Below are 25,348 nucleotides of genomic sequence, written 5' to 3' on the forward strand. Positions count from 1 at the left end.
TGGGGGCCTCCTGTGTCCCTGGCTGCAAAGGAGGTAAAAGATATCCCTGGGGCTGGGAACAAGTCGTAAGTGGTAGCATGCCAGCTTATCAAGTCCAAGGGCAAGGCCAAGTTCAAACACTGTTATGCCAAAAATTAAAATTAAAAAAAGACACCTGGCCACCTGGAAGCCTGCCCAAGAAGTACAGGCCCAGGCTGACCATTTTCTAGATGAGCCAGTATTTGGCTCTATTGAACACTGGATTTCCTTATCTGCAAATAATCCCCAAAGTTGCAGTCTGAAGGGGGACGTGGGAGGAACTCTCTGATGAGGACAGACAGCTGAACCTGCTCTGCCTACCTCAGAGAACTGTGGCGCGATTGGAATGGCTCTGGGTGTTTCAGAGCACACTGGAAACTGTCCAGCGCTATGGCTAGGTGAAGGACCATCATCAGCCATCACCAGCTTTCAATAAAGGACACTCTGGGAACAGCCTGGCAGGGAGCTGACTTCTCTACCCAACATGCCTTGCTTGCTGGGTCCCTTCCAGCATCCCCCCCAGGAAGGGTCTTCTTTTTTTTTTTTTTCTTTTTCTTTTTTTCTTTTTGTCAGTAGTGGGGTTTGAACTCAAGGCCTGGCTGCTGTCTCTAAGCTCCTTTTGCTCAAGGCTAGCGCTCTACCACTTGAACACAGCAGCCACTTCAGGCTTTTTTGAGTAGTTTATTGGAGATAAGAGTCTCATAGACTTTCCTGCCCAGGCTGGCTTTGAACCTCAATCCTCAGATCTCAGCCTCCTGAGTAGCTAGGATTACAGGCGTGAGCCACTGGTGCCTGACAGGAAGGGACTTCTTGTCTGCCTCCTTCCTATTCCTCCCCCCACCCCCCACAATGTGGACATACAACACATGCACAGCAAAGTCAGTTAGCAGAGCCAGCTGAGGCTTTATTTTGGAAAAACAGAATGAATTTTTCAGTGGTGAGGGGCACGGGCAAGAGGGATGCTCCGGGTAGCAGACTTCCCAAGCTGGGGCTGAGGGCTAGGGCTGAGCCTCAGGCCTCTCCTTCTTATGCTCTCCTTCCCAGCTGTCTCCCCTGAAGGCTCGTGGCAGCCTCAGAGGGGCATCAGCTAGGAGGGGATGTAGTAGCATTTACTTAGGCAGGACATCAGAAGACTCAGACACCAGCTTCCCATCTCGCGTCTCGATCTTCTTCACCACCACAGCTTTGGTGGTACGGGTGAAGGTGCTGGAGCCCCCCATAGAGCTAAAGCCGGGCTGGAAGGAGCTCATGTTGTAGTTGAAGCCAGGGCTTGTGAGACCCCCGTAGGCTGAGCTCAGCCCTCCTGGTCAGGGATAGAGGCAGCCATATGAGCACATGAGCTAGTTCAATGCTCTAGTCCACCCATCAGCCCAGGCCCCTTCTCCCCTCTTATGTCCCAGAGATGAAGTGTCAGGCCTACATTTTGCTGAAACTAGGACTGTCTGGGTCACTCCTCAGAGCCATCAAAGAAGCTAGGGCAGGCAGGAAAGTGTTTCTTTACTGGCTGTTCACCCCTGGACAAGACATCGAACTGAGCCCAGCTCCTTCAGCTCAAGAGGAGTTGTAGAAAAGGCAAATAATAAAGCATGAGAATGGCTGGGCACCAGTGGCTCACGCCTGTAACCCTATGTACTTAGGAGGCTGAAATCTGAGGACTGAGGTTCAAAGCCAGCCCAGTTTAACACATCTGTGAGACCCTCGTCTCCAATTAACCAGCAGAGAGTTGCAAGTGGAGGTGTGGCTCAAGTGCTTGAACATCAGCCTGGAGAGAAAAAGGTAAGCCTAGAGCATGAGGCCCTGAGTTCAAGCCTGAGTACCAACACACACACACACACACACACACACACACACACACACACACACACACACACACACAATATTTAACTGTACAAATAAAGCATAAAAGCACTAGACACAGTGCTGGTCCCCAGCTACCAGCTACTTGAGGATTTTCTATTAGTAACTGTTATCTGGGTCCTAAGAGTGAGCCCATTTCCTGGAGATTTTTTTCCCTCCACTGCTACTACTGAGCACAGCCCATCCCAAAGCCCAGGCTGCTCAGCCTCTCTGCACAGCCATGTCTAGGACCCAGGACACTGACCTGAATAGCCACTGGTGGTCTTTGTATGGATACTCATGTTCTGCATACCAGACTCCAGCCTGTACACAGACAGATGGGGTGTCAGAACCAACTTCAGGCCTTTTGGGTCCCAGCACAAGTTCCAAAGTTCCAAGAGGACTAACAGGTCCCCCCACACACACTCTTTCCCACTCCCACGTCCCACAGCCTGGCCTCTAAGTCCAGTGAGGAGTCCCCAAACCCACCGGCTCTCCTCGCCCTCCAGCAGCTTCCTGTAGGTGGCGATCTCGATGTCCAGCGCCAGCTTGACGTTCATGAGCTCCTGGTACTCGCGCAGCTGCTGCGCCATGTCCTGTTTGGCCCGCTTCAGGGCGGCCTCCAGCTCTGCCAGTTTGGCATTGGCATCTTTAATGGCCATCTCCCCACGCTGCTCTGCATCCGCGATGGCAGCCTCCAGGGATGCCTTCTGCAGGAGGACAGGTGAGCATGAGACATCTTTATCCAGGAGGCCTCCTCCCCAGCACCCACCTACCTAGAACCTCTTTTAGTGCCCCTCCCACCCCCAGACCTAAACTGACGCTGCTTGGCTCAAAGAAAAACGTTGCAACGTTACTGAGCAAGCAGAATGGGAAAGCAGAGCTGCTTCCAAGCACTTCCCTCTCACCCCATCACACCTGTAGTACTATGAGAATGAGAGTTCACACACACACACACACACACACACACACACACACACACACACACACACACACACACCAACTGAATTCAGAGCTCTGGGCTACAAGCAGGAGCCTGTGGCTCATGCCTATAATCCTAGCTACTCAGGAGACTGAGATCTGAGGATTGCGGTTCAAAGCCAGGCCAGACAAGAAAGTCCGTGAGACTCTTATCTCCAATAAACCACTAGAAAACCAGAAGTGGTGGTTACATGGAGATAAGCATCTCCCTGACATTTTTTTTTTTTTTTGTCAGTCATGGGGCTTGAACTCTGGGCCGGGGCACTATTCCTGAGCTTTTCAGCTCAAGGCTAGTGCTTAACCACTTGAGCCATAACTTCACTTCCAAGTGGCAGAGCAAAAAGGCTCAGGTATGGTGCCCAGGCTCTGTGTTCATGCTTCAATACCAGCACCACAGACAGAGAGAAAGAGGGGGGGTGGGGGGATTTTTACAAGGCAACAAATCCCAACTTTGCCCAGATACACATGACAGAGTAAACAAGACAGGCTTGGGGGAGCCCCAACCTACCTGCCCAGCCCCCTTTCACCCTACACTAGCCTCAGCGATACTCAGTGTCCCTCTGCTTCTCAGGACTATCTGAGAAAACTGGCTGGCAGCTACCTCTCCAGTGCCTGGCCCTGGGGCCCCAGACCTCTCCCCTCCCCTCCCTCCTACAGGATCTCCTCTTCCCCAGGCTGTTCAAGGATCCCAGTCCACGCTCAGTGCTACAGTACCTGGCTTTTGAGGGTCTCAATCTCTGCCTGCTGGCGGCTGATGTTGCGGTTCATGTCAGAGATCTCCGTCTTCGTGCGACGCAGATCATCTCCGTGCTTACCAGCCATCGTCTGCAGCTCCTCATACTACAGATACAAGATGACAAGTGAGGTTCTGGATGGGATTGCAGATCCTCAGGTGCCCACTCAGCCAAGTCACCACAGCCTAGTGCGCGCACGCACACACACACACACCAGTGAAAGCTCCTTCCCAGACTTCCAGGCACTGGTTCTGTGCACCCCGCTCTCAGCAGGCAGAGTGGAGTTTGGAATCCTGCACCCTCCCCACAGAGTAGGGCCCCGAACTGGCCAGGGGATGAGGGCCAACCTAATGACCCTGCTCTTCACCTTGATCTGGTACATGTGCTCAGCATCAGCCCGGCTACGGTTAGCCATCTCTTCGTACTGGGCCTTGACCTCAGCAATGATGCCGTCCATGTCCAGGGAGCGGCTGTTGTCCATGGACAGCACCACAGAAGTGTCCGAGATCTGGGACTGCATCTCACGGATCTCCTGTGGGGCAGGGAGGCGGGAGGTGAGGCTGTGTGTGTGTACCTAAGGAACTCCCTTTGCAGAAGAATCTCCCTTAGGGGTAAGACAACAGAAGGGAACAGGTGGGAACCAAGGCTGAAAAGAGATCAAAGACCCAGCAGAAAGAAGATGGATCAAAGATACACCGTGGAGGAGGAATAAAAACCTGACTCTGGTGAATTACCAAGGGGGGAGACCCTGTCCTTGCTCTCAATCACCAATATTAAGCTCAGAAGCATCCAAGACAGGACCAAATGGGCCTGAGTGGTACTAAGTGGGCCCTCTCTGTATGATGCCCTTGGACAAGCCGTGTGTGTGTGTGTGTTTGTGTGTGTGTGTGTGTGTGCAATGTGCACACATGTGCACATGCTAACATTGGGGCTTGACTCAAGGCCTCACACTCTCACTTGACTTCTTGAGTTGCATCTCTACCTGCAGCGTTTTGCTGGTTAATTACAGATAAAAGAGTGTCTAGATTTGTCTGCCCAGGCTGGCTTCTAGCCACAGTGCTCAGATCTCAGCCTCTTGAGTAGCAAGGATTACAGGCGTGAGCCACTGGCGCCCAGCTGGGAAAGTCAAGTCTTGCAGCCTCAACTGTGGAATGAGGGAAAACAGCTTCCATGTGTAAGGGATTGAGCCTGGAGAACAACTTTAATTGCCAGAAGCTATAGTTGTGGATAAAGAACCTTCTCCTCGGGTGTGGCGGGAACTGGGAGTGGGATCCCTGACAGGCTGGAGGACCCTCCCGCTCCAGACCCCTAGAACATACCTCTTCATATATTTGCCTGAGGAAGTTGATCTCATCTGTCAGCCCTTCTAGGCGGGACTCCAGCTCCACCTTGTTCATATAAGCTTCATCCACATCCTGGGGACAAAGTGATAGGCACTGAGGTGAGTGTCTACACCCAACCCAGCAGCCATTCAATGGCCTGGACTTGACATCTTCCAACAAGTCTCCATCAACATCCCATTTTGTGGGATGTTGCCTCTTGTCCACTGGCCCTACAGCCCAGCCCACGCACCTTCCACTTCCTGCAGCCCTCCTCGCCCCATCCTTCTCCTCCAGGAAGCATTCTAAGGCTATATCTCCAGCTATATTCCTTTCTCTTCACCATGTTCCCCACGCTGATGCCCAATGCACCTAACAACCTCCCTGCCCTTTATCTCCCTCTCTGTCACACATCTAGATGGGATGAAATGTTGTGAATTTGTCCCATTCCTTAGAAGCATCGGGGTCACCCTAATATACAGGATTTAGAAGCATCTAAAAATTGCTTAGTCCTAATCCCCAGTTCCTAACCTCCAGTGTCTGGGAGTAAGGGAAGAAGGAAGGCCCTCTTACCTTCTTGATGAGGACAAATTCATTCTCCATCTCTGTCCGCTTGTTGATCTCATCCTCGTACCTAGTGAGGAAAGACTTAGGATCAGGGACGAAGGCACAGGAGAAGTTCTGGTGGTCTCTGGGATAGAACTCTGGACCTTATGAATGCTAAGCACACACTCAGAAGCTCTGCCCCAAACCCCACCTAAGTCTTTGGAGAAGGATATTGTTATCTCAAAAATTCTTTTCCCACAGATGAGTATAGGATAGTCTGGTTCATCTGCCTCCCCACCCTCTCCCCTCTTCCCAACCCCACCATACTCTCTGCCAGTGGAAAAGCCCAAAGTGGGAACATTTCTCCCAATCCGTGAATACACACATTAGATTGGGCCTACATTGGGAGGGATACCTCAAAGAGAACTCTCTGGAATTTTCTAGAGGTTGGGGGAAGGCTAGAAGTATAAAAGTAAGGCCGGCTGATGACCTATCTCTCCCGTTTAGGTGCACTACTTAAACATATAATTTCCTGTCCAAATCTGGATAGCCCTGAGACTGGAAGAGAATAGATGGTATTAGCAATTATGCCAGGACAATCCCAAGCAAAACAGATCATGTGTTATACTACTACACTGTTGATAAGCAGAGGGCCACAGGGTCTTAGGCCTCTCATCCCCATAAGGATGGCAGGCTGATATCCATTAGACAGGGGGCTCACTTATTCTTGAAGTCCTCCACCAGCCCCTGCATGTTGCCAAGTTCTGCCTCCAGCTTCAGCTTCTCTTGGCCCAGTGAATCTAGCTGCCGCCGAAGGTTGTTGATGTAACTCTCAAACATGTTGTCCATGTTGCTCCGAGCCGTCTTCTGCTGCTGCAGGAGGCTCCACTTGGTCTCCAGCATCTTGTTCTGCTGCTCCAGGAATCGCACCTACATGGAGAAAAGGGAGCAAACAGATCTACATTGGACCAGGTCCACATTAGACCAAGGTCTAGAGGGAAGCAAATCCTGTCTTGTCCCTAGTCCGTTTCCAGAACACTAACGTTCCCAGAACCTAGACACCTACGTAGCTGTTCCTGGAAGACCACCTATGACCTGAGGCAACAAGAATGGTGAGATGGAGAGATGGGGAGTGAGTGGCTTTGTGGGAGGGGCACAGTTGGAGAGGGCAGCGAGGGGAATCCTGCTGAAGCCAAATCTGCCAAACTGGTCTTCTTTAACATAATTATATGTCACCAATCAGTAAAAGAAAAAAAAATAGTCAAGTTTTCTAAAGATGTTTTGCTTTACATTTTATGTAAGATTGAAAAAATAAAATAGAGTACGTATATCAACCCTTCATCATTATTTAGCCTTCATGCTCAGAGAGCACTGTTCAGGAGACATATATTCTAATCAACCTTTGGCTTTGTCCCTCTCAGAGCCTAGATCTCCTCTACTTGGCAATGACCCTGGATCAACTTAGGCCCCAGAGAACAAGAAAGGAGGAAGGACTGCTGTCCACACACTGAGAGATCTTCCCTGGCTCCCACAGCTCCCTTTGGGAGGTCTCTAATACCAGGAAGGGTCTCCCCAACTCTTATGTATCCACAATCTGTCCCTTTGGCTAAAAGCACACAGGCCCTGGGATCCTTGGGCCCATGGAATCCACATCTTAGAATGAAATCAAGGCATGTTAAAGAAGAATTTAAAAAAAAGAAAAAGGAAGAGTAATAAACTTGTTCTAAGAAAGCAAATACATTTTTTAAATCAACCCAAAATTGTCACTTTTTTTAAACTAAAAGGCACTTGGAAGAGAAGAATGCCCTGACAGTATAATCTAGCAATTTTCCCAGAACTTTGTGTGTAAATCTTTTTTCCTCTCCAAAATTAAAGGGTTGTTTTTTTTTTCCTTTTTAAATCGTAGAGATTATAACATTTAATCATACTGGAATGCTTCATGTAAGCCAGTACTTTAAACTGTTCACATTACTCGTTTGAGCAAAAATTCTCATTTAGGGATTTTCCTGCCCATTTTCTAGAAGAGGAAGTCAAACTCAGCAAGATGGCCTGAAGGAAACTGGGGAGAGGGGGACCATGAGAACCAAATTCACACTGGACATCTGCATTTAACAGCTCTTCTTAAGGATTACCCCCACCCCTCCACCCCCAGGTTTAGCCAAATGCACTGAGAAGTCAACCAGTTTGGAGAGCTGGTTTACCAGCAAGTCTTCTACAAAAGAAAGGACTCTGGTTCCTAAGGAAACCAACGACTTCAGGATTTCCCTCCTCCCTTTCCCACAATGCCTCCCTGGAACCAGTCAGCAGAGATGGGCCACTCCTCCCCAGCCCTTAGGGCCACCAGAGAGACATCAGGCTGCAAAACCTGGCCTGGCTTTCCAGCCTGAGAAAGTGGAATGGACCCCTTGAGGTGGAGCCTAGGTAGGAAGAATGAGGGCAAGGGCTAAGTGGGTGGAGGGGCGTCAGCCGACCGACATGTTATCTGAAAGCCATAAACTCTGGGTTTAACAGGATGTAAACCAGGGCGAGGTATCCAACACTTGCAGACTTTGACTCCTGAATGGGCTTTCCCTAGGTCCGGTCTGGCGTCTCCCAGGACACCTGGAGCCAGGCCAGGTGGAGGCCAATTCCCAAGAGACAACTCATCTGGGCCCTTACCCCTCAGGTGGCCCCACCCACATTACAGTGAGCAAGGCAAAAGCTAAGTAATGATTCAGCCTGGTGGTGACCCCAGACCCAACACCAGAGACCTCTACCTACATTTGTAGGTTTGGATCAAGACACCTACAGCCTTTCAGAATGCCATTAAAACTCCTTTTTTATATATATACAAAAATATTGGAGAGGGAGAAACACTAATGGAGCCAGGTGCTAGGACTCCAGTATCTTATACCTGTAATCTTAGCTACTCAGGAGGCTGAGATCTGAGGATTCTGATTCAAAGCAGACTGGCCAGGAAAGTCAGTGAGACTTATTTCCTGCTAACCACCAAAAGGGAAGTGGAAAGAAAGATGGCTCAAGTGTGCATGCGCTCATGCACACACACACACACACACACACACACACACACACACACACACACACACACACACACACACACACACACACACACACACACACACACACACACACACACACACACACACACACACACACACACACACACACACACACACACACACCCCTACCTCACTGGAAACCCCTTGAGGCAATAGTGTGGAAGAGGAGTGAATTGGGGGAGGGGAGGCCTCCTCCCACTCAACACCTGAAGGAAGTCCAGGCACTTCAGTGGAAGCCAGACCCCTCAATGAACAAAAAGGACCCCTCAATGGAGTTAGGGGAAGAAAGGAGAAGGGGAGGGAGGGAAGAAGCCCCAGGATGTGGTTGCAAATCATCCAGACCCTCTCCCTAAGGCCCTACCAGCCCAAACCAAAATGCTGGGAGGACACTGGCTGTAAGAGAGTGTTGCCAGGATGGTGGGGTCCACCAGGAGCTAGTAGGGGACTCGAGATGAAGCCACCAACTAGAGTGACCAAGGGAAAGGGTGTGGAGGGCCGTTGGCCCCTTAGGAAAGCCCCTCACCTTGTCAATGAAGGAGGCGAACTTATTGTTGAGGCTCTTGATCTGCTCCTTCTCCTGAGTGCGCACGGCCTGGATGTTGGGGTCCACCTCCAGCTTCAGGGGGTTCAGCAGGCTCTGGTTCACCGTGACGGCTGTAATGCCCCCTCCACTAGCACCGCCAACGCCACCGAGACCCATGCTCCCCCGAAAGCTGCTGCCGCTGCCCACCCTGGAGAAGCTTGAGGAGCTGACTCGAACACCGGGCCCACTGGTGTAGGATCGACTGCTGAAGGCCCGGGGTCCAGAGGTGGACACCTTGTAGGACTTCTGAGTCACCCTGATGGACATGGTGGAGGCTGGAGTAAAGGCAGGAGGCCTGAAGACAGGTTGGACAAGAAGCTGAGCAGCTGCTTCTAGGTAGTGGGGCAGCGCCTAGGAAAGACCTCTTATAAAAGAAAGTCCAGCCCGAGGGGAGGGCAAGAGAGGTCCTACCTGAGTGGCTAGTTCCAAAGTGGGCAGGGCCTAACCCAAGACCTGTCACCTCCAGGCAGGACTCAGATGAGGGCAGCAGAGAGCTGTTACCACCGTGGACCCCATTCCGGTACCACCCAAGAAACTCAAGAGAGAGCAATTCAGCCCATGTGAACTAGAAAGGAAGGAAGGAAGGAGGGAATCCTTCTGGCCTTGTAACAAGTGAGTAACAGGGAGATATGCCTGGGGTCATGCAGACCTGGAGCCACCTCCTGGGTCTTGTTTTCCTGCCTTCCTGGGAGAAATAAACTGGAGAAGCTAGAAGCAGGGAAAAGCCCCTTGGTATTTCGGGCTCTTCTAAGAATTTGATACTCCCCAAGAGACCCTCCTTGAGGAGGATCTGCCCATGGCTGATCTGGGTAGAATCCCCTGGATTTCCAGACCAATCATCTGAAGCCAATCATTTACTTCCTCTCTCCAGGGTACCCAGGGCAATGCCAGAAAGGGATGGGTAAATATTTTTGGAATGAATTGATGAATGAGTGAACACACACACACACACACAAACACACACACTCTTCTGGGTCTGTAGGTACAAGATAAGGAAAGATCAAACTAGGTACTGGGAGCTCAAACCTATGATCATAGCTATTCAGGAGGCTGAGATCTGAGGATCACGGTTCAAACCCAGCAGAGCCAGAAAGTCCATGAAACTCTTATCTCCAATAGAAACCACCAGAAAACTGGAAGTGGCTCTGTGGCTCAAAGTGGGAGAGCACTAGCTTTGAGGGAACAAAACTCAGGGACAGTGCCCAGGCCCTGAGTTCAAGCCCCAAGACTGACAAAAAAAAAAAAGATCAAGCACATTTTTTCTGCATGCAACCCAGTATCCTTCTCTCTTCCCAAGATCTCAAAACTTCTCAGACTAGACTGAAGACTGTACTAAAGAGCACAGAGAATGGAGAACAGAAGCAAAGAGGAAGGGGATTGAGGGACAGCATTGGTGGGGAGGGGGAGGGGGGTCCTTCAATCTTATTGCTCCCCCAGGGAGTCACTCCTATTGCTCCCAGTAGATGAATCAGAAGAAATGAGACCGGATGGGGGAGGGGAGAGAATTGTAAGGTGGGTGAGTGGTATGGCACTGGTGGTGAGTCATTCTGAGGTCACCTAGCCCTCCCGCTTTTCCCAGACCCCAGCTGGCCAAAAGAGAAAAGAACCCTTACACCTGTCTCTCAGAGCCCATTATCAGAGTGAGTCAGGAGTAGGCTGGGGCACAGCACACCCCTGGCACCTGCACTTGGGGCAGGCTGGAGAAAGGAGCTGAGCAAATCCCTCCAGGCCTGGGTGAGGCTAGGCAGGGCCAGGTTGTGGGTGGAAGGCAACAGGTTTGGGTCCCCAAGGCAAGGATTCCACCTGTAATTACCTGATGGCTGGGGCTGGGCTCTCTAGAAGGTACTGAGGTGTATAACATAGGGTAGCTGCATTGTAACAAGGGAGACAAAACAGATGACAGACACCTAGATCCCCTGGGAATAGGGGATGGGTGGCACACAGTCCCAGAGAAAGAAGCTGACCACCTTCTAGTGGACAGGACAGATATATGGATTCCTCTTCTTCTTCCTTCAGGAGAGACCTCCAGGGTCCCAGGAGACAAGCACACAGGAGTTCTATTCAGAGGGACAGAAAGATCCAGAAGACCTCCTCCTAAGGGGACAGATACCAATCCAAAAACACAGACACACAGACAAACTCCCCTCAAATCTACACACATCCACAAACACACAGGACACACTTTGAACTCCCTCCCAGAAAGACAAATCCAAAGATTTGCAGTCCTCCTGTTTGTAATCTCTCTCCCTTTCCTTCCCTGGCTGCAGACCTGCTGGGCAGAGGGAAATCCAATTAGTACCTATTTACACCAAGGCCCTCCCTCAACCCTTTGAAACAATGCTTCATTTTCCGAGGCAAGATTGGAAAGCATGCCAAGCCCTCTCCAACAGAACACCCACACCCAACAGGTCTGAGAAACTTCTTCCAGAAAACCAAAGGGAGGGAGGGAAGGAGGGAGGGAGGGAGGGAGGGAGGGAGGGAGGTTGGGCCCAGTGCCAAACCAGAGACCAAGAGAAGGCGGAAGGAGAAAGGGAGGGGCTGGTCAGACAGGTAGAGCCACCCTGGGGCGGAGGGACTGCCAACCTGCTTTCCCTTTCTTCCCCTCCCCCACAATTGTTGGCGAGACCCAGGGAGGGGAAGAAACTCAGAGAGGGGGCTATACTCTAGGATCTGATTTGGTCAGCAAGAGAGACACAAACCAGCCACCCAATCCCTTCATGAGATCTCAGCCCCCTTCACCCCAATGAGCTGATTCCTTGGTCTTAGGAATGTTTCTTAAGGTGAGACCCCTGGAACAAGGGCCCAGAGTTCACCCAGAGTTCACTGAGCAGGAGTCACCCTAGGACAGCTAAAAAGCTCTGCATCAGAGGTGATTGCATCACCTTTGTCAACTCCCTATGGCCCAAAGACCCCTGCCAACCCCTTCCCGATGCCACATACCCACCCTCAGTATAGAAGAAGTCAGAGATGCCCTCTTTGATGGTCCCTGTCTGCCACCAAAACATGACTTCCAAGATAGAGGCAAAAGAGAAGGCCCTAGGGACTAGGGCCAAGTGGTGAGAGAAGCGAACTGGCTTGGGGCCTGCCTCAGGTACAACTCCTTATAAGGTTTTCTAGCCACTACAGTCAGTAAGTACAACGCAGCCTGCTCAACAAGCAACATGTTTGCACTGAGGTGACTGTGCCCTATCCGGTCTGCTCTGCTCCAAACCACCTTTCCTGGAGAGCCAAGAGGAAGCTCTCCTCATTGAAACACAGCCCCTCCATTCCAAAGGCATGGGGGAGGTCCAGAGGCCCTGAGCAGCTGTCAAGGCTGGGTGCAGGCAGGGAAAGGGGGTGAGGAGGCAGGTTGCTTTCCTCCTTACTCAGAATCATGGGACGAACAAAACATTCCAAAGTTCTTAGTGCTCAAGATAGTCCCACATCATTGTTTACAACAACCAAAGACTGGGATCAATCCAATGTCTAACCATGGAGCAATGGCTCAATCACTTTTAATGAAGTGTTATTCATGTTTTTCATGAAATTCTGATGCTGGCTGCAAGGCAGGTGAGCCTTGTAAAGATGACACTAAGTGACGGGAGACAATCATAAATTATCTATTATATGAGTCTGCTTATAAGGAAATGTTCAGGATGGAATAGGCAAAGAAATGAAGCAGAATACAAATTAGCAGGGAACTAAGGTACATGCTAAAGAGCACAGATCTCCTAAATCTGACAGTAGTGGAATTGCCAAGTTGCCCTAAAGCATAAATGAGCTACATAGCTACATATAAAAAGCAGTGGAAAGCCAGGCACCAGTGGCTCACAACTGTAATCCTAGCTACTCAGGAGGCTGAGATCTGAGGATCATAATTCCAAGTCAGCCTGGGAAATAAAATCCATGAGACTCTCATCTCCAAATTAACAACCAAAAAGCCAGACAGGGAGCTGTGGCTCAAGTGGTAGAGCACCAGTCTTAGGTAAAAAGTTAAGTGACAGTGTCCAGGTCCTGAGTTCAAGACCCAGTAGTTCTCTCTCTCTCTCTCTCTCTCTCTCTCTCTCTCTCTCTCTCTCTCTCTCTCTCTCTCTCTCTCTCTCTCTCTCTCTCTGGCTCGCTCGCTCGCTCTCAACAAAAAACAAGGCCTTTGCAAGCCAACACAAGGGCTAGAGAGGAAGAGAGAAAGTAAAGAGAATCCCTGACTCAAAGTACCTAAATCATCTTTAAGAGATGGAACAATTTAGAAATGTTATTGTTGGTATAAAAACAGCTGGGTTTACACTGAGACAGCAGAACAATTAGTTTAAACAGAAAGCTACAGATGGCGGGCACACCCCTCTGTAAGCTATATTATGAATAATAAAGTTGCTTGACTGCTGATTTTTGTGATGCATGCCTTAAGGCCAGAGTTGTTCATAGTCCATGTGTAACAAATGGTGAGGTTTTCTTAACCCATAAATAGTGGTTCTAATGATTAAAGCCAGCCAGGTTGGGAGTGGACTGACTGCCTAGGGAAGCATCAAGCTCCCATCCCTAGAAGTAAAGCTTGCTCACCAGATGCCCCACTCTGCAACAGTACTGCTTTATCAGGGAGAGACTGGGCTCAGATCTTCCAAATCACTCGTTCCACCTCTAAGGGCCTACAAATTGTGTCTCACCACCATAGGGCTTTGCACATGGGAGATTATACAACTTTGAATATTCTCTGAATTGACATTCTGGTTTTGATAAGTGATATGACTAAAATTATTAGAACAAAGCTGGACATTGGTGGCTCATGCCTATAATCCTAGCTACTCAGGAGGCTGAGATCTGAGGATCATGGTTCAAAGTCAGCAGGTACAAGAAAGTCTGAGATTCTTATCTCTAATTAACTACCAAAAAGCCAGAAGTAGATCTGTGGCTCAAGTGGTAGATCTCCAGCCTTGAGCACAAAATCTGAGGGGCTTGCACCCAGGCCCTGAGTTCAACCCTAGTATCAGCACACACACAAAAAAAAATTTTTTAAGAAAGAAAGCATTAGAGCAAGTATGAGGGTGGTCAGAAAAAAGACCCACACCTCTACTCTCAGCTACTTGGGAGGCAGAAATTAGAAGTATCATAGTTCGAGGCAGCCATAGGGGTGAAAAGTTAGCAAGATCTTATCTCAACAAACAAACTAAATGTGATGGCACAAACCTGTAATCCCAGCTATTCAGGAGGCATACATAGGAGGACTTCAGTCAAAGTCCAGGCTAAACAAAGTCATGAATCCCTATCTGAAAAAAATAATAAGGCAAAAAGGTAGAAAAGTGGCTCAAGTTGTAGAGCACCAGCCTAGCAAATACAAGGCTCTGAGTTCAAACTTCAGTAATGCAAAATGAAGGAAATAAGGAAGGAAGGAAGGAAGGAAGGAAGGAAGGAAGGAAGGAAGGAAGGAAGGAAGGAAGGAAAGAAGGAAGGAAGGAAGGAAGGAAAGAAGGAAGGAAGGAAGGAAGGGAGGGAGGGAGGGAAGGAGGGAGGGAGGGAGGGAGGGAAGGAGAAGTATGGAAGGAGGACAGCAAGGTGAGCCTTATTGTGGAGAAAGGAGACACAGCCCAACAGTCCAGATACAATGAGATTGCCCACCTCCTTCAGCAACTCATCTCCACCAATACCAAACCAGGAGAGGCCTTTGGATAGGCAGAGAAGGGCCTGCATTCATTCTGGATGCAGGTAGGGCTCAGTCCTGGTACCTTCCCCTTGAGTCTGGACCTCTCTCTCTCTCTGCAGCATGCATGTGCAAATGACCTGAAGAAGACCACACCCACACATGCACATACCCTGGCTGGGGTTGCCCACTACACTTGAGCTAGAGTTCCTTTCCCCTGGCCTCTAGGAGCACACTCTTCTGAGCTCCTGATCTAAAAGAAGGATGGAAATATCCTGACATACACTCCCTCCCTCAGAGAGAAGACAGAGTGGCTTAGTCCCCAGAGTCTGATAATCCAGCAGTGCTGCCAGGGACAGGCTGAGCAGGTCTCCAGCATAGCAGTGCAGTAAGGACAGCTTGGTAATGGAGCTGCTGTCCAGGGGCATCTTTTTTCTAAGTTTCCTGCTGGCCAACCTGAGTTTCCTGGAGCTGCTGTCCAGAGGCATCTTATTTCTAAGTCTCCTGCTGGCCAAGGTGAGAGTGGAGGTATAGACCAGCCTTTATTGCATCCTTATGTGATTCATCATTCAGTCGTTGGTTCACTTATTTGCTTATCAGGCACTAGTATAAAATCTAGGGGAAGGGCTGGGAAGGTGGCTCAGTGGTAGAGCGCTAGCCTTGCATGCTTGAGGCCCTGGGTTCGATTCCTCAGCACCACATAAGCAAAAACGAAAAAAGCCGGAAGTGGCGCTGTGACTCAAGTGGTAGAGCGCTAGCCTTGAGCTGAAGAGCTGAGGGACAGCGCCCAGGCCCAGAGTTCAGGCCCCACGACCGGACCAAAAAAAAAAAATCTAGGGGAAATGAACTCAGGTTCCTCTCAAACCATTTGGTTTCAGAGGGGACACACCTTTGGCTAAGACAAGATACATCCTGCAGGTTGCCACTGGAAAGTGACTGCCAGCAGGCTCCTAGTTATTGGTCCAGCACAGTGATACCTCTCTGTGTGATGGGTATCAGTCGTTTGTGCCTGTAGTACCAGCTACTCAGGAGGCTGAGGTCTAAGGATCTTGGTTCAAAGCCAGACCAGTCAAGAAAGTCTATGAGATTCTATATCTCCAATAAACCATCAAAAAACCAGAAGTGGTGCTGTGGCTCAAGTGGCAGAGCACCAGCCTTAAGCAAAAAAGCTAAGGGACAGTGCCCAGGCCCCAAGTTCAAGCCCTAGTCCAGCATACACACACACACACACACACACACACACACACACACACACACACACACACACACACACACACACACACACACACCTCCCAATCATTCCCTAAAAGCCCATAACTCATGGAGTTGTTAAGAACCTTCAAATGCCATGTGTCAATAGCTCACCCCTGTAATCCTAGCTACTTGGGAGGAAGATAATGGGATATTTGTGGTTTGAAGGTAGCCCAAGCAGAAAAGTTCACAAGACTCATATTAGCCCAATGAGCTCCCTTCCCATAGCTTAACATGCTCCTTCCCCCTTCCACAGCTTGGCATGCTCCCTTCCTAGGCAACACTAGGCCCATTTAGTAAAGACAGTAAATAATCAGCCTCCAACCCCCCTTTGCCTTGAGATGGCACTTCTCTGGGGTACCATATAAGGCAGCAAGAGCCCCTTAGAGTGACCTTCAGGTCTGGGCAGCTGCAGGGCCCCTTATCTACTACTTGGGCAGCAGCCATAAATCCTAGTCTGCCATGATGAAGCCCCTGGTCCTCATGTCTACACCAAGGTCTCCACTTCCTAGTCCCTTCTAGCCTCTCCTAGCCTCCGTAGATTATATAGGTCACCTCAAGCAATAGCCGGTGCTTCTTTTCACTCCTCGTTTGTGAGAAGGGTTCTTGCCAGTCCCCTTGCTGGCAATAAACCTCTTTGTTCTCTGTACCTGGATGTCTGCGTGGTTTTCTGGCAAAAGTCTAATAATCTAACACTAAAATCAGAGGAAAGCTAGATGCAGTAGCATGCACCTGTCATCCCAACAACAATGGGAAGCCTGAAATAGGTGGATTTCTGTCCAGATGTTCACCCAGCAAGGAAACAAGACCCTACCTCAAAAATAACAAGTAAAAAACATGGGGTCAGAGACCTGCCTCAGGTGTAGAGTGCCTGCCTAGCAAATGTGAGGCTCTGAGTTCAAACTCTAGTACTGCCGTAAATATAAATATAGAGAGAGAGAGACAGAGCGACAGAGAATCTTGGAGGACTATAACTTGCCAATTGCCCCAGGTAGGGCAGCAAGAAGATGACATGATCCTTCTGGTCATGCATTGTTCTAGGTCGCCCTGGACAAGCCCCAAGTGAAAAACAAGAAAGGTCCTTTCCTGCTTTCTTGATCCATGGGACCAATGACTCTTCCACAGCTGGCACAGAGGAAGAAGTCACAAAGCAATGAAGAGAGGCAATGGTGACCTTGAATCTCACGCCCACTCCGCTTTGGCCACTATCACCCTTCTGCATAGGCGTGCATGGCCTATATGAAATGCCAGTGTGTATGGCAGGTCAGGAAAATGAGAGTGTTTGGGGCGGGGGGGAGGTGCGTTAAGGCCAGAGCAGGGTTAGAACAGGACTTATGGACACTCAGGAGTAATGCACAGAGACCATGCCCACTCCACACAGATATATGAACAGGTTGGGAGCTCTGGCCTGGAAAGAACACTCTGAGTCTGTGAAATGAACAGTAGAGGGAGGAAGGAGAAGAAGAATTCATGGAGAACAAACAAATCCCTAGAGCCCAGCCTGCCTGGGAGAGAAGGCTCAGGGATCAAGGGCCACCCGTCAAAGCAGGAGGCCATAAACAGTCAGGAAATGAAGAAGACTCAGCTGCTGATTGCAGTTAATCACCCACCATAAAAGCAACTGCAGCCCTCCAAAGGGAGCAGCCTCAAGGCCAGCCCTGCTACCCCTGTCCCTACCTTCTTGAGCAAAGGGAGGCAATGATTCTGAATCTTGCTGAAATCTGGCTGGGCCCCAAGCAAGTTCCACCTGTCAGTTTCCTCCCCTGATATCCAGGGTGGGTCTACTCAGCCTCTGATAGCTCCCCCCACCACCACCCTCTTCACCACTGACATCAATAGCAGTTTTATGATTCTGTGTAGCCTTGAGAGCTGGATGGAATTTGGTTTGGGTCATCTGAAAGCAATAGGATTTTCAAGAGAGTGGGGGCTGCCAATGAGAACTGAGTTTTATTGCGCAAGTGTTTGTATACGCACCTATGGCTGGGAAAAGGGGGCAGAAACAAGACCCATTCCATCCCATATTATACAACCTCAGCCTTCACCACACATTCTGCCTGTCTCCCTTCACACACATGGCCCAAGAAGCCTAGCCACCTTATATCTCCATAACTCATAAGACAGGAGCACGCTTCTCCTCGCCTACCATTGCAACTTAATACAGACTGTCTTCCTATGGCCACACACATACACCTACACACCAATGTATAGAATGCACATATCCAGATCCTCACCATGGTTCTGGAGTCTTGATTGTAAGCAACTGTCAGCTAGTCCTCTGTGTCTGTGTGTGTGTGTGTGCGCGCGCGCACGCGCGCGCGCTCGTGCACATGCATCAGTGCTAGGGCTTGAATTCAGGGCCTAGAGGCTGTCCTCTAATTTTTTTGGTTAAAGCTTTCTCTATACCACTTGAGCCACACCTCCACTTCTGGATTTTTGCTGATTAATTGGAGATAAGAGTCTCACAGAGTTTCCTGTCTAGGCTGGCTTTAAACTGTGATCTTCAGATCTCAGCCTCCTGAGTAGCTAGGATTACAGGCGTGAGTCACCAGCACCCTGCTGACAGTCCATCTTTCCATCAGAACAAAAAGTTGTTTGTTCTCACAGTTGGAAAGTTCAGGAATACATTTGGCGTCAGCCCTAGCCAGATGAGGCCCCATGGCATTGTCAGGATATGTTTCTAGACCTCTCTCAGCTCTATTTACCTCTGGGCTTCCTTCCCAGACAAGTCACCTCCCTGTTGTGACAAGCAAACTCACCAAGGAAGCACCTCCAAGGCAGACATCCTTAGGTGGATAGATCATAGGCTTATTTCTGAACCAACTCTGTCAAATCAGGGGAAAAATAATAGACTGTCCTTTTAACTAGATAGATCCTGTCCTGAGTCCCTGGGGAGGGATGGTAAGCCCTCCCAACTTGATAGGAGTACAGGAGCAGAAAAAAGAGGTGACTTACCAAAAGAGGGTGAAGGGATGTTAGATAGGCGAAAACAACAGATGTTCACCACTGCACTGACCCAAATGCACACAAATAAAGATGTGGAAACACAAAGAGCTACAGGGGTATAAAGATACAGTGTACACACACTGAGGGTTTACATAAATATAAATAGAACCTGGTTGAAGCCAGGCACCTTCTGTGACTTACCAACAGAACACTGATTTCAGGCAAATAGGGGATTAAGACGTACTATATGACTTCGGAAGAAGGGAGACTCATCAAGCCAGTAGAGCTTCAGAAAGTAATGTGCACCAAGTGCCAGTGGCTCACACCTGTAATCCTAGCTACTTAGGATGCGAAGATGGGAGGATGGCAGTTTGAAGCCATCCCAAGCAGATAAAAAAACATGAGACTCTCATCTCTAATTAACCACTAAAATACTAGAAGTAGGGCTATGGCTCAAGTGATAGAGTGTTAGCCTGGAGTAGAAAAGCTAAAGGACAGGGCCCAGGCCTTGAGTTCAACTCTCAATACCAGCAGAAGGAGGAAAGAGGAAAGGAAGGAAGGAAGGAGGGAGGGAGGAAAGAAGGAAATGTGCAGCACAGCAGTAAAGCATCTGCTTAGCATGTATGATGCCCTAGGTTTGAATCCTAGCACTAGGGCAGGAGTTGAGGAGAACAGAAGGATGAATAAAGTATGCATAAAAAGATCTGGAAGTGGGGCTGGGAAGGTGGCTCAGTGGTAGAGCACTTGCCTTGCATGCTCGAGGCCCTGGGTTCGATTCCTCAGCACCACATAAGAAAAAAGCCGGAAGTGGTGCTGTGCCTCAAGTGGTAGAGCGCTAGCCTTGAGCTGAAGAGCTGAGGGACAGCGTCCAGGCCCAGAGTTCAGGCCCCACGACCGGACCCAAAAAAAAAAAAAAAAAGATCTGGAAGTGTGATGAGCCACAACAAGGTGCAAAATTCCTAAGAAAGAGTGGGAAAGCTAATGGCGAGAGAGAAGGATTGTGGGGAAAGGGACTTCCAAAGGCCAGAGTTCTGTCTGTAGGTGACAGTGGCCAATGAAGAGGTGAGGCAGAAGGGTAACATAGGTAATGTGATGCAGAAGGAACATTAAGCTGGTAGTCTGAATGGTAGAGGAGAAAACTAAAGCAAGAGATTAAAAAGAGGGACTATGGCAGAACGCAAAGGGCCTATAGTTTCAGAGAAGCAATGAGTATGAATAAAGCTAGAATCAACAGGTGTGGCAGCTGATTGCCTGGTTGTAAGTCCAAAGTAACTTGAAGGCACTTCAGATAGCTCTCTGCTGAACCCTAACAGCTTCTGCTGCAGCCAAGCTGCTACATGAACTCACCAAGAGCCAATGGGCTTCAGAGCTCAGCTCCTTGGGCACAAGGAAGGTGCCTCCAGCGACTCTGTCTGTTCCTATCTCAGTCCAAGACACTGGCCCAGAGCATTATCTGTTGAGTATCCACTCACCTGTCCTCTGTTAGGAATTCTGGCAGACTTAAGGGACCGCTGCTCACCATGATGGCAAGCTCATGCCTACTACCTTGCTCAGTGCATACCCATAAGCAGTGAAAAAGCACCTAACAGCACTTTCTCTTGAGGCAGCAGACATGTAGTCTAACTTTGCCTCTTCCGCTTTGCCTGGCTCATTCATACACCTTATTCTAGCAACCATACAGTGGGGCCCAAACCCACCATGGTACTAGCCAGAGGAAGGGGAGAAGGCATCCATTTTGTCCCTACTAATCATAGCCCACCAGAGAACAGACAGTTTTTAGATCTTTTTTCTTTCCTTTCTTTTTGATGCTGTGGATAGAATCCAGGTCCCTGCACAAGCTAGGTAAGTGTTTCCCTAAGCGTATGCTGTATCACATTCCCAACCCTTAAATTTCTGCTGTCTACAAGTAAGGAAGCTCATGAGGAAGGGTCAAGCAGCAGGTCAAGGACACTTGGGCTCAGATGGGTTGTCAGGGCCATGTTGAGGGCTTACTATGTGCAGTGCCCCTCCAGCTTGACTCTCATCATCTCTCCTTGCTTGTCTCCTGCCTTTCCTAAAGCTCTTCTCCATACAGCCTCTCCTGGCTCCCCATGATCTTTAGGATCAACTCTGTAGACCCCCGCATTCATACCCAGGCTTTCATTCATTTGCCTTGCTGGACTTCAAGGCTTTGTGTTCTTCTACATGAAACAGGTGGCTTGCAGGACAGGCCAGTCTCATACACTCACATCATCTCCTGACCTATAAGAGGTGGTCAGATAAGAGACAGTACCCATTCAGAGGGTTGAGGGTAACCAAAAGGAGGTGGCAACTGGGATCATAAGGCAGAGTCTACAGAATAAAAACAGATAATATGCAAAATTCTGCCCCAGGCAAAAAAGATACTTGCAAATCCAATTCCTAGGGAGCTGGTCATGCAAAGCTTGCCCTACCTGCTGACATGGATTCCCTTCCCCAACCCAGGAAGCTGAGATTGTAAGACCAAAGGTCAAAGCCAGCCAGGGCAGGAAAGTTCATGAGACTCCAATTAACCAGCAAAAACTCAGAGGTGGAGCTGTGGCCCAAGTGGTAGAACTCCAGCCTTCAATCAAAAGTGACAGTGCTCCAAAAAAGAAAGGCACTTTTTACCTAACATGTAACAGTAATCCCTTTGTATATCGCCTTTATAATAACAATATTTTAAAAATTTAAGAAAGGGGATATTGCCCAAGCCCTGAATCAAGCCCCAATACTGTGAGGGAAAAAAAAAGTGCCTAGTGACCACCATTGAGCTTATGGAGAATGAATTCACAAGGAACCTGGTCAAGTAGTTCCCACCTGTAGTCTTAACCCTGGAGAGGCAGAGGCAGGAGGATCATGAGTTCAAGACCAGTCTGGGCTATGAGACCCTCTCTTTCAAAAGAAACAATTTGGCCTACTCAATCCTCTGTGTGTGTGTGTGTGTGTGTGTGTGTGTGTGTGTGTGTGTGTGTGTGTGTGTGTGTGTGTGTGTGTGTGTGTGTGTGTGTGTGTGTGTATGAGACAATGAGATAGACAGGCTGCAGGCATAGTTCGGTGGTAGAGCATTTGCTCCGCATGCCTTGGGTTTGATTCCAAACTTGGCAAAGAGAGAGAGAGAGAGAGAGAGAGAGAGAGAGAGAGAGAGAGAGAGAGACCAAGAGAGCACAGTTCAGCTAGAGAAAGACTTGTTACTACACATTAGCCAACCTACATCCCGGATTCCTGGTCTCTGAGGACAGAGATAACCCCAAGTCCAGACCCAGTGACACATTCATAGTTCTGAGGGAAAAGATCTGTTGATATGGACAGAGGGATTGGGCTGAAACAAGCCTCCAGGACATGTTTGACCTGCTCCCATGGCAACACAACTCTCCTGCAAATTCTGTATTCCTTCAGGAGCTCTGGGTTGAAGCCATCCTTCCCCAAGGCTGCACCTACCTGGCTCTCTCTTTGTCTACCTTGTTTCCCAGGTAACATCCAGAGGACACTAGGAGGAACTGGAGCCTCAGAAGCCCTGAGGCCTGGGTCATAGGGGAGACTCCTGTTAGACCCAGGGGCCCCTAGCACATGGATCCCCAGCCACAGTGACCATGCACCCCCAAACTCTTCCTCCACTTCTATAAGTCTTAGACCCAGAGACTTTCCTCTTCCTCCCTCTGCCCCCTTTTTTTCTGTCATGGGGCTTGAACTCAGGGCCTGAGTACTGTCCCTGGGCCTTTTTATTCAAGCCTAGCGCTCTACCACGTTGAACCACACACCACTTCCCATTTCCTGGTGGAGGAAAATTCACGCCAGAACTCCTCAAGCTCTTCAGTGAAATTGAAAGCAAAAGATCACTACCAAACTCATTCTATGAGGTCAGCAGAACAGGCCTTATTCCAAAAACCCTCCTTCCAAAACCAGATAGGGACCCATCAAAGAAAGAGAACTATAGACCCATTTCTTTAATGAACACTGATGCAAAACTTCTCAATAAAATTCTGGCCAACTGACTTCAACAACTAATACACTATGACCAAACGGAATTTACTCCAGGGATACAAAGCTGGTTCAATATACACAAGTCAATTAATGTAACTCAACACATCAATAGGAATAAGGACAAGAACCATATGATTATCTCAATGGATGCAGAAAAAGCATTTGACAAGATCCAATATCCCTTTATGAGGAAAGCTCTAAAGAAATTAGGAATCCATGGAATATTCCTCAATATAATAAAGGCTGTGTATGATAAGCCTGCAGCCAGTATTATACATAATGGTGAAAATTAAAAACATTTCCTCTACAATCAAGAACAAGACAAGGATGTCCACTCTCTCCACTCCTCTTCAATATAGTATTGGAATTCCTAGCCAGAGTAATAAGGCAAGAGAGAAACATAAAGGGGATCCAAATAGGGGAAGAAGTCAAACTCTCCCTCTTTGCAGATGACATGATCCTGTATTTAAAGAATTCCATAGATTCCTCTCCCAAGTTACTTGAGCTGATCCAAAATTTCAGCGAAGTAACAGGATATAAAATTAACCCACAAAAATCAGTAGCTTTTCTGTATGCCGACAGTGAGAAGAGTGAGGTTAAAATCAGAAAAGCAACTCCTTTTGGAATATCCTCAGGAAAAAAAAAAAACTAGGAATTAACCAAAGATTGAAGGACCTCTATGATGAAAACTTTAAAAACCTGAAAAAGGAAATTGAAGCAGATTTAAGGAAGTGGAAAAACCTCCCATGCTCCTGGATTGGGAGAATTAACATTGTGAAAATGGCAATACTGCCAAAAAGCTATCTACAAATCCAATGCAATACACATCAATATCCTAACACAATTCTTTATAGAATTCATATAGAATAATAGAAGACCCAAATAGCAAAAACAATCCTTAGGAGGAAAAACAGTACTGGAAGAATATCAATACCAAACTTCAAACTCTATTACAAAGCCATAGTTATAAAAACAGCTTGGGACTGGCACAAGAACAGGCCTGAGGACTAAGGGAATAGAATTGAAGATCCAAAAATGATACCACAGACCTATGGCCACCTAATCTTTGATAAGGGAGCCAAAATTATCAAATGGAAGAAAGACAGCCTCTTCAACAAATGGTTCTGAAGAATTTGCTACATATGTGTAGAAGACTGAAGTTAGATCATTATATATCACCCTGCAAAAGAATCAACTCCAAAAGAGCTCCTTGGCACATGTCGAAACAGATCCAGAAACACAACAAATCAAAGAAAGGCTGGATAAATGGGATCGCATTAAACTGCAGAGCTTCTGCATGGCAAAGGACATAGCTAGCAAGATAAATAGAAAGCCCACAGATTGGGAGATCTTCACTAACTACACAACAGACAAAGGCCTCATATCAAAAATATACTTAGAGCTCAAAACATTAAACCCCCAATAACAAATCCTCAAAGAAACAACCACCCATCAATAAGTGGACTAAAGAATTAAAAGAGACTTCTCTGGAGAGGAAATAAGAATAGCCAATAGGCACATGAAGAAATGTTCAAATCTCTAGCCATAAAAGAAATGTAAATCAAATCTGTATTGAGATTCCACCTTACCCCAGTTAGAATGGCTATTATCAAGAAAACAGTAACAGATTCTGGCAGGAATGTGGCCAAAAGGGAATGCTACGACTCTGTTGGTGGGAATGTAAACTGGTCCAACCACTCTGGAAAGCAGTATGGAGGTTCCTTAAAAGACTAAACACAGAGCTACCCTATGATCCAGCAATCCCACCCCTGAGTATTTACCTAAATGATCACAAACAAGGCCACACTAAAGCTACTAGCACAATTATGTTCATTGCAGTATTATTTACCATAGCTAAGATATGGAACCAACCCAGCTGCCCTCAGTAGATGAACAGATCGAGAAAATGTGGTATATATACACAGTGGAATTCTATGCTTCCATCAGAAAGAATGACATTGCCCCATTCATAAGGAAATGGAACGACTTGGAAAAATTATATTAAGTGAAGTAAGCCAGACCCAAAGAAATATAGTCTGCATGATTTCCCTCATTTGTAATATTTAATATATGTCTAGGATGATTTTAGCACAGGATCACAATATATGTATATATGTATATGTATATATGTATGTATGTATATATATACATACATATATAGTATACATATATATATGTATGTATGTATGTATATATGGCCATATAAAATGATGCTAATCAAAATGAACTCCAAGATATGGAAACAAGAGGGTTTTTTTTAATGTACTATGTGAAGTTATTTCTTTTTTTTTTTCTTTTTTTTTTCCTTTTGGTTTATCCCTGTTGTCATTGTCTTTGATTTTGGTACCCTATGTCTTATATATATGGTTATCTGATTTGGGGAAGGGAAGGGAAATAACAAAAAGGTGAGACAAAGGACAAAGGGTGAACCAATGCTACAGGAATACTCACAAGACACTATGTTGGAAATGAACTTTACAAGTTGA

At 47.9% G+C, this 25,348-nt stretch overlaps 1 protein-coding gene across 1 annotated transcript; it reads right to left on the bottom strand.

The window, feature by feature from the left end:
- Positions 1-897: 897 nt before the first annotated feature.
- Positions 898-9,422, bottom strand: Krt8 (keratin 8). Its single transcript, XM_070041589.1, has 9 exons — positions 9,017-9,422; positions 6,156-6,364; positions 5,462-5,522; positions 4,889-4,984; positions 3,937-4,101; positions 3,550-3,675; positions 2,344-2,564; positions 2,120-2,178; positions 898-1,321 (listed from the first exon to the last, which is right to left on the bottom strand). Exons 1-9 carry the CDS (start codon positions 9,341-9,343, stop codon positions 1,128-1,130), a joined length of 1,458 nt encoding a protein of 485 aa, XP_069897690.1. The 5' UTR covers positions 9,344-9,422; the 3' UTR covers positions 898-1,127.
- Between the last annotated feature and the right edge of the window lie 15,926 nt (positions 9,423-25,348).

Source organism: Dipodomys merriami, unplaced genomic scaffold, assembly GCF_024711535.1.
Source record: "Dipodomys merriami isolate MVZ:Mamm:240054 unplaced genomic scaffold, mDipMer1.0.p SCAF_10, whole genome shotgun sequence".
NCBI classification, from domain to species: Eukaryota; Metazoa; Chordata; class Mammalia; order Rodentia; family Heteromyidae; genus Dipodomys; species Dipodomys merriami.

Bases quoted from the DNA above. Each gene is read 5' to 3' on its own strand.
- Krt8 (XM_070041589.1), bottom strand. From the start codon at position 9,343: ATGTCCATCAGGGTGACTCAGAAGTCCTACAAGGTGTCCACCTCTGGA. The intron at 4,985-5,461 runs GTAAGAGGGCCT...CTTTGTCCCCAG, and splicing joins AATTTGTCCTCATCAAGAAG to GATGTGGATGAAGCTTATAT. The intron at 2,565-3,549 runs GTACTGTAGCAC...GTCCTCCTGCAG, and splicing joins TTGAGACCCTCAAAAGCCAG to AAGGCATCCCTGGAGGCTGC.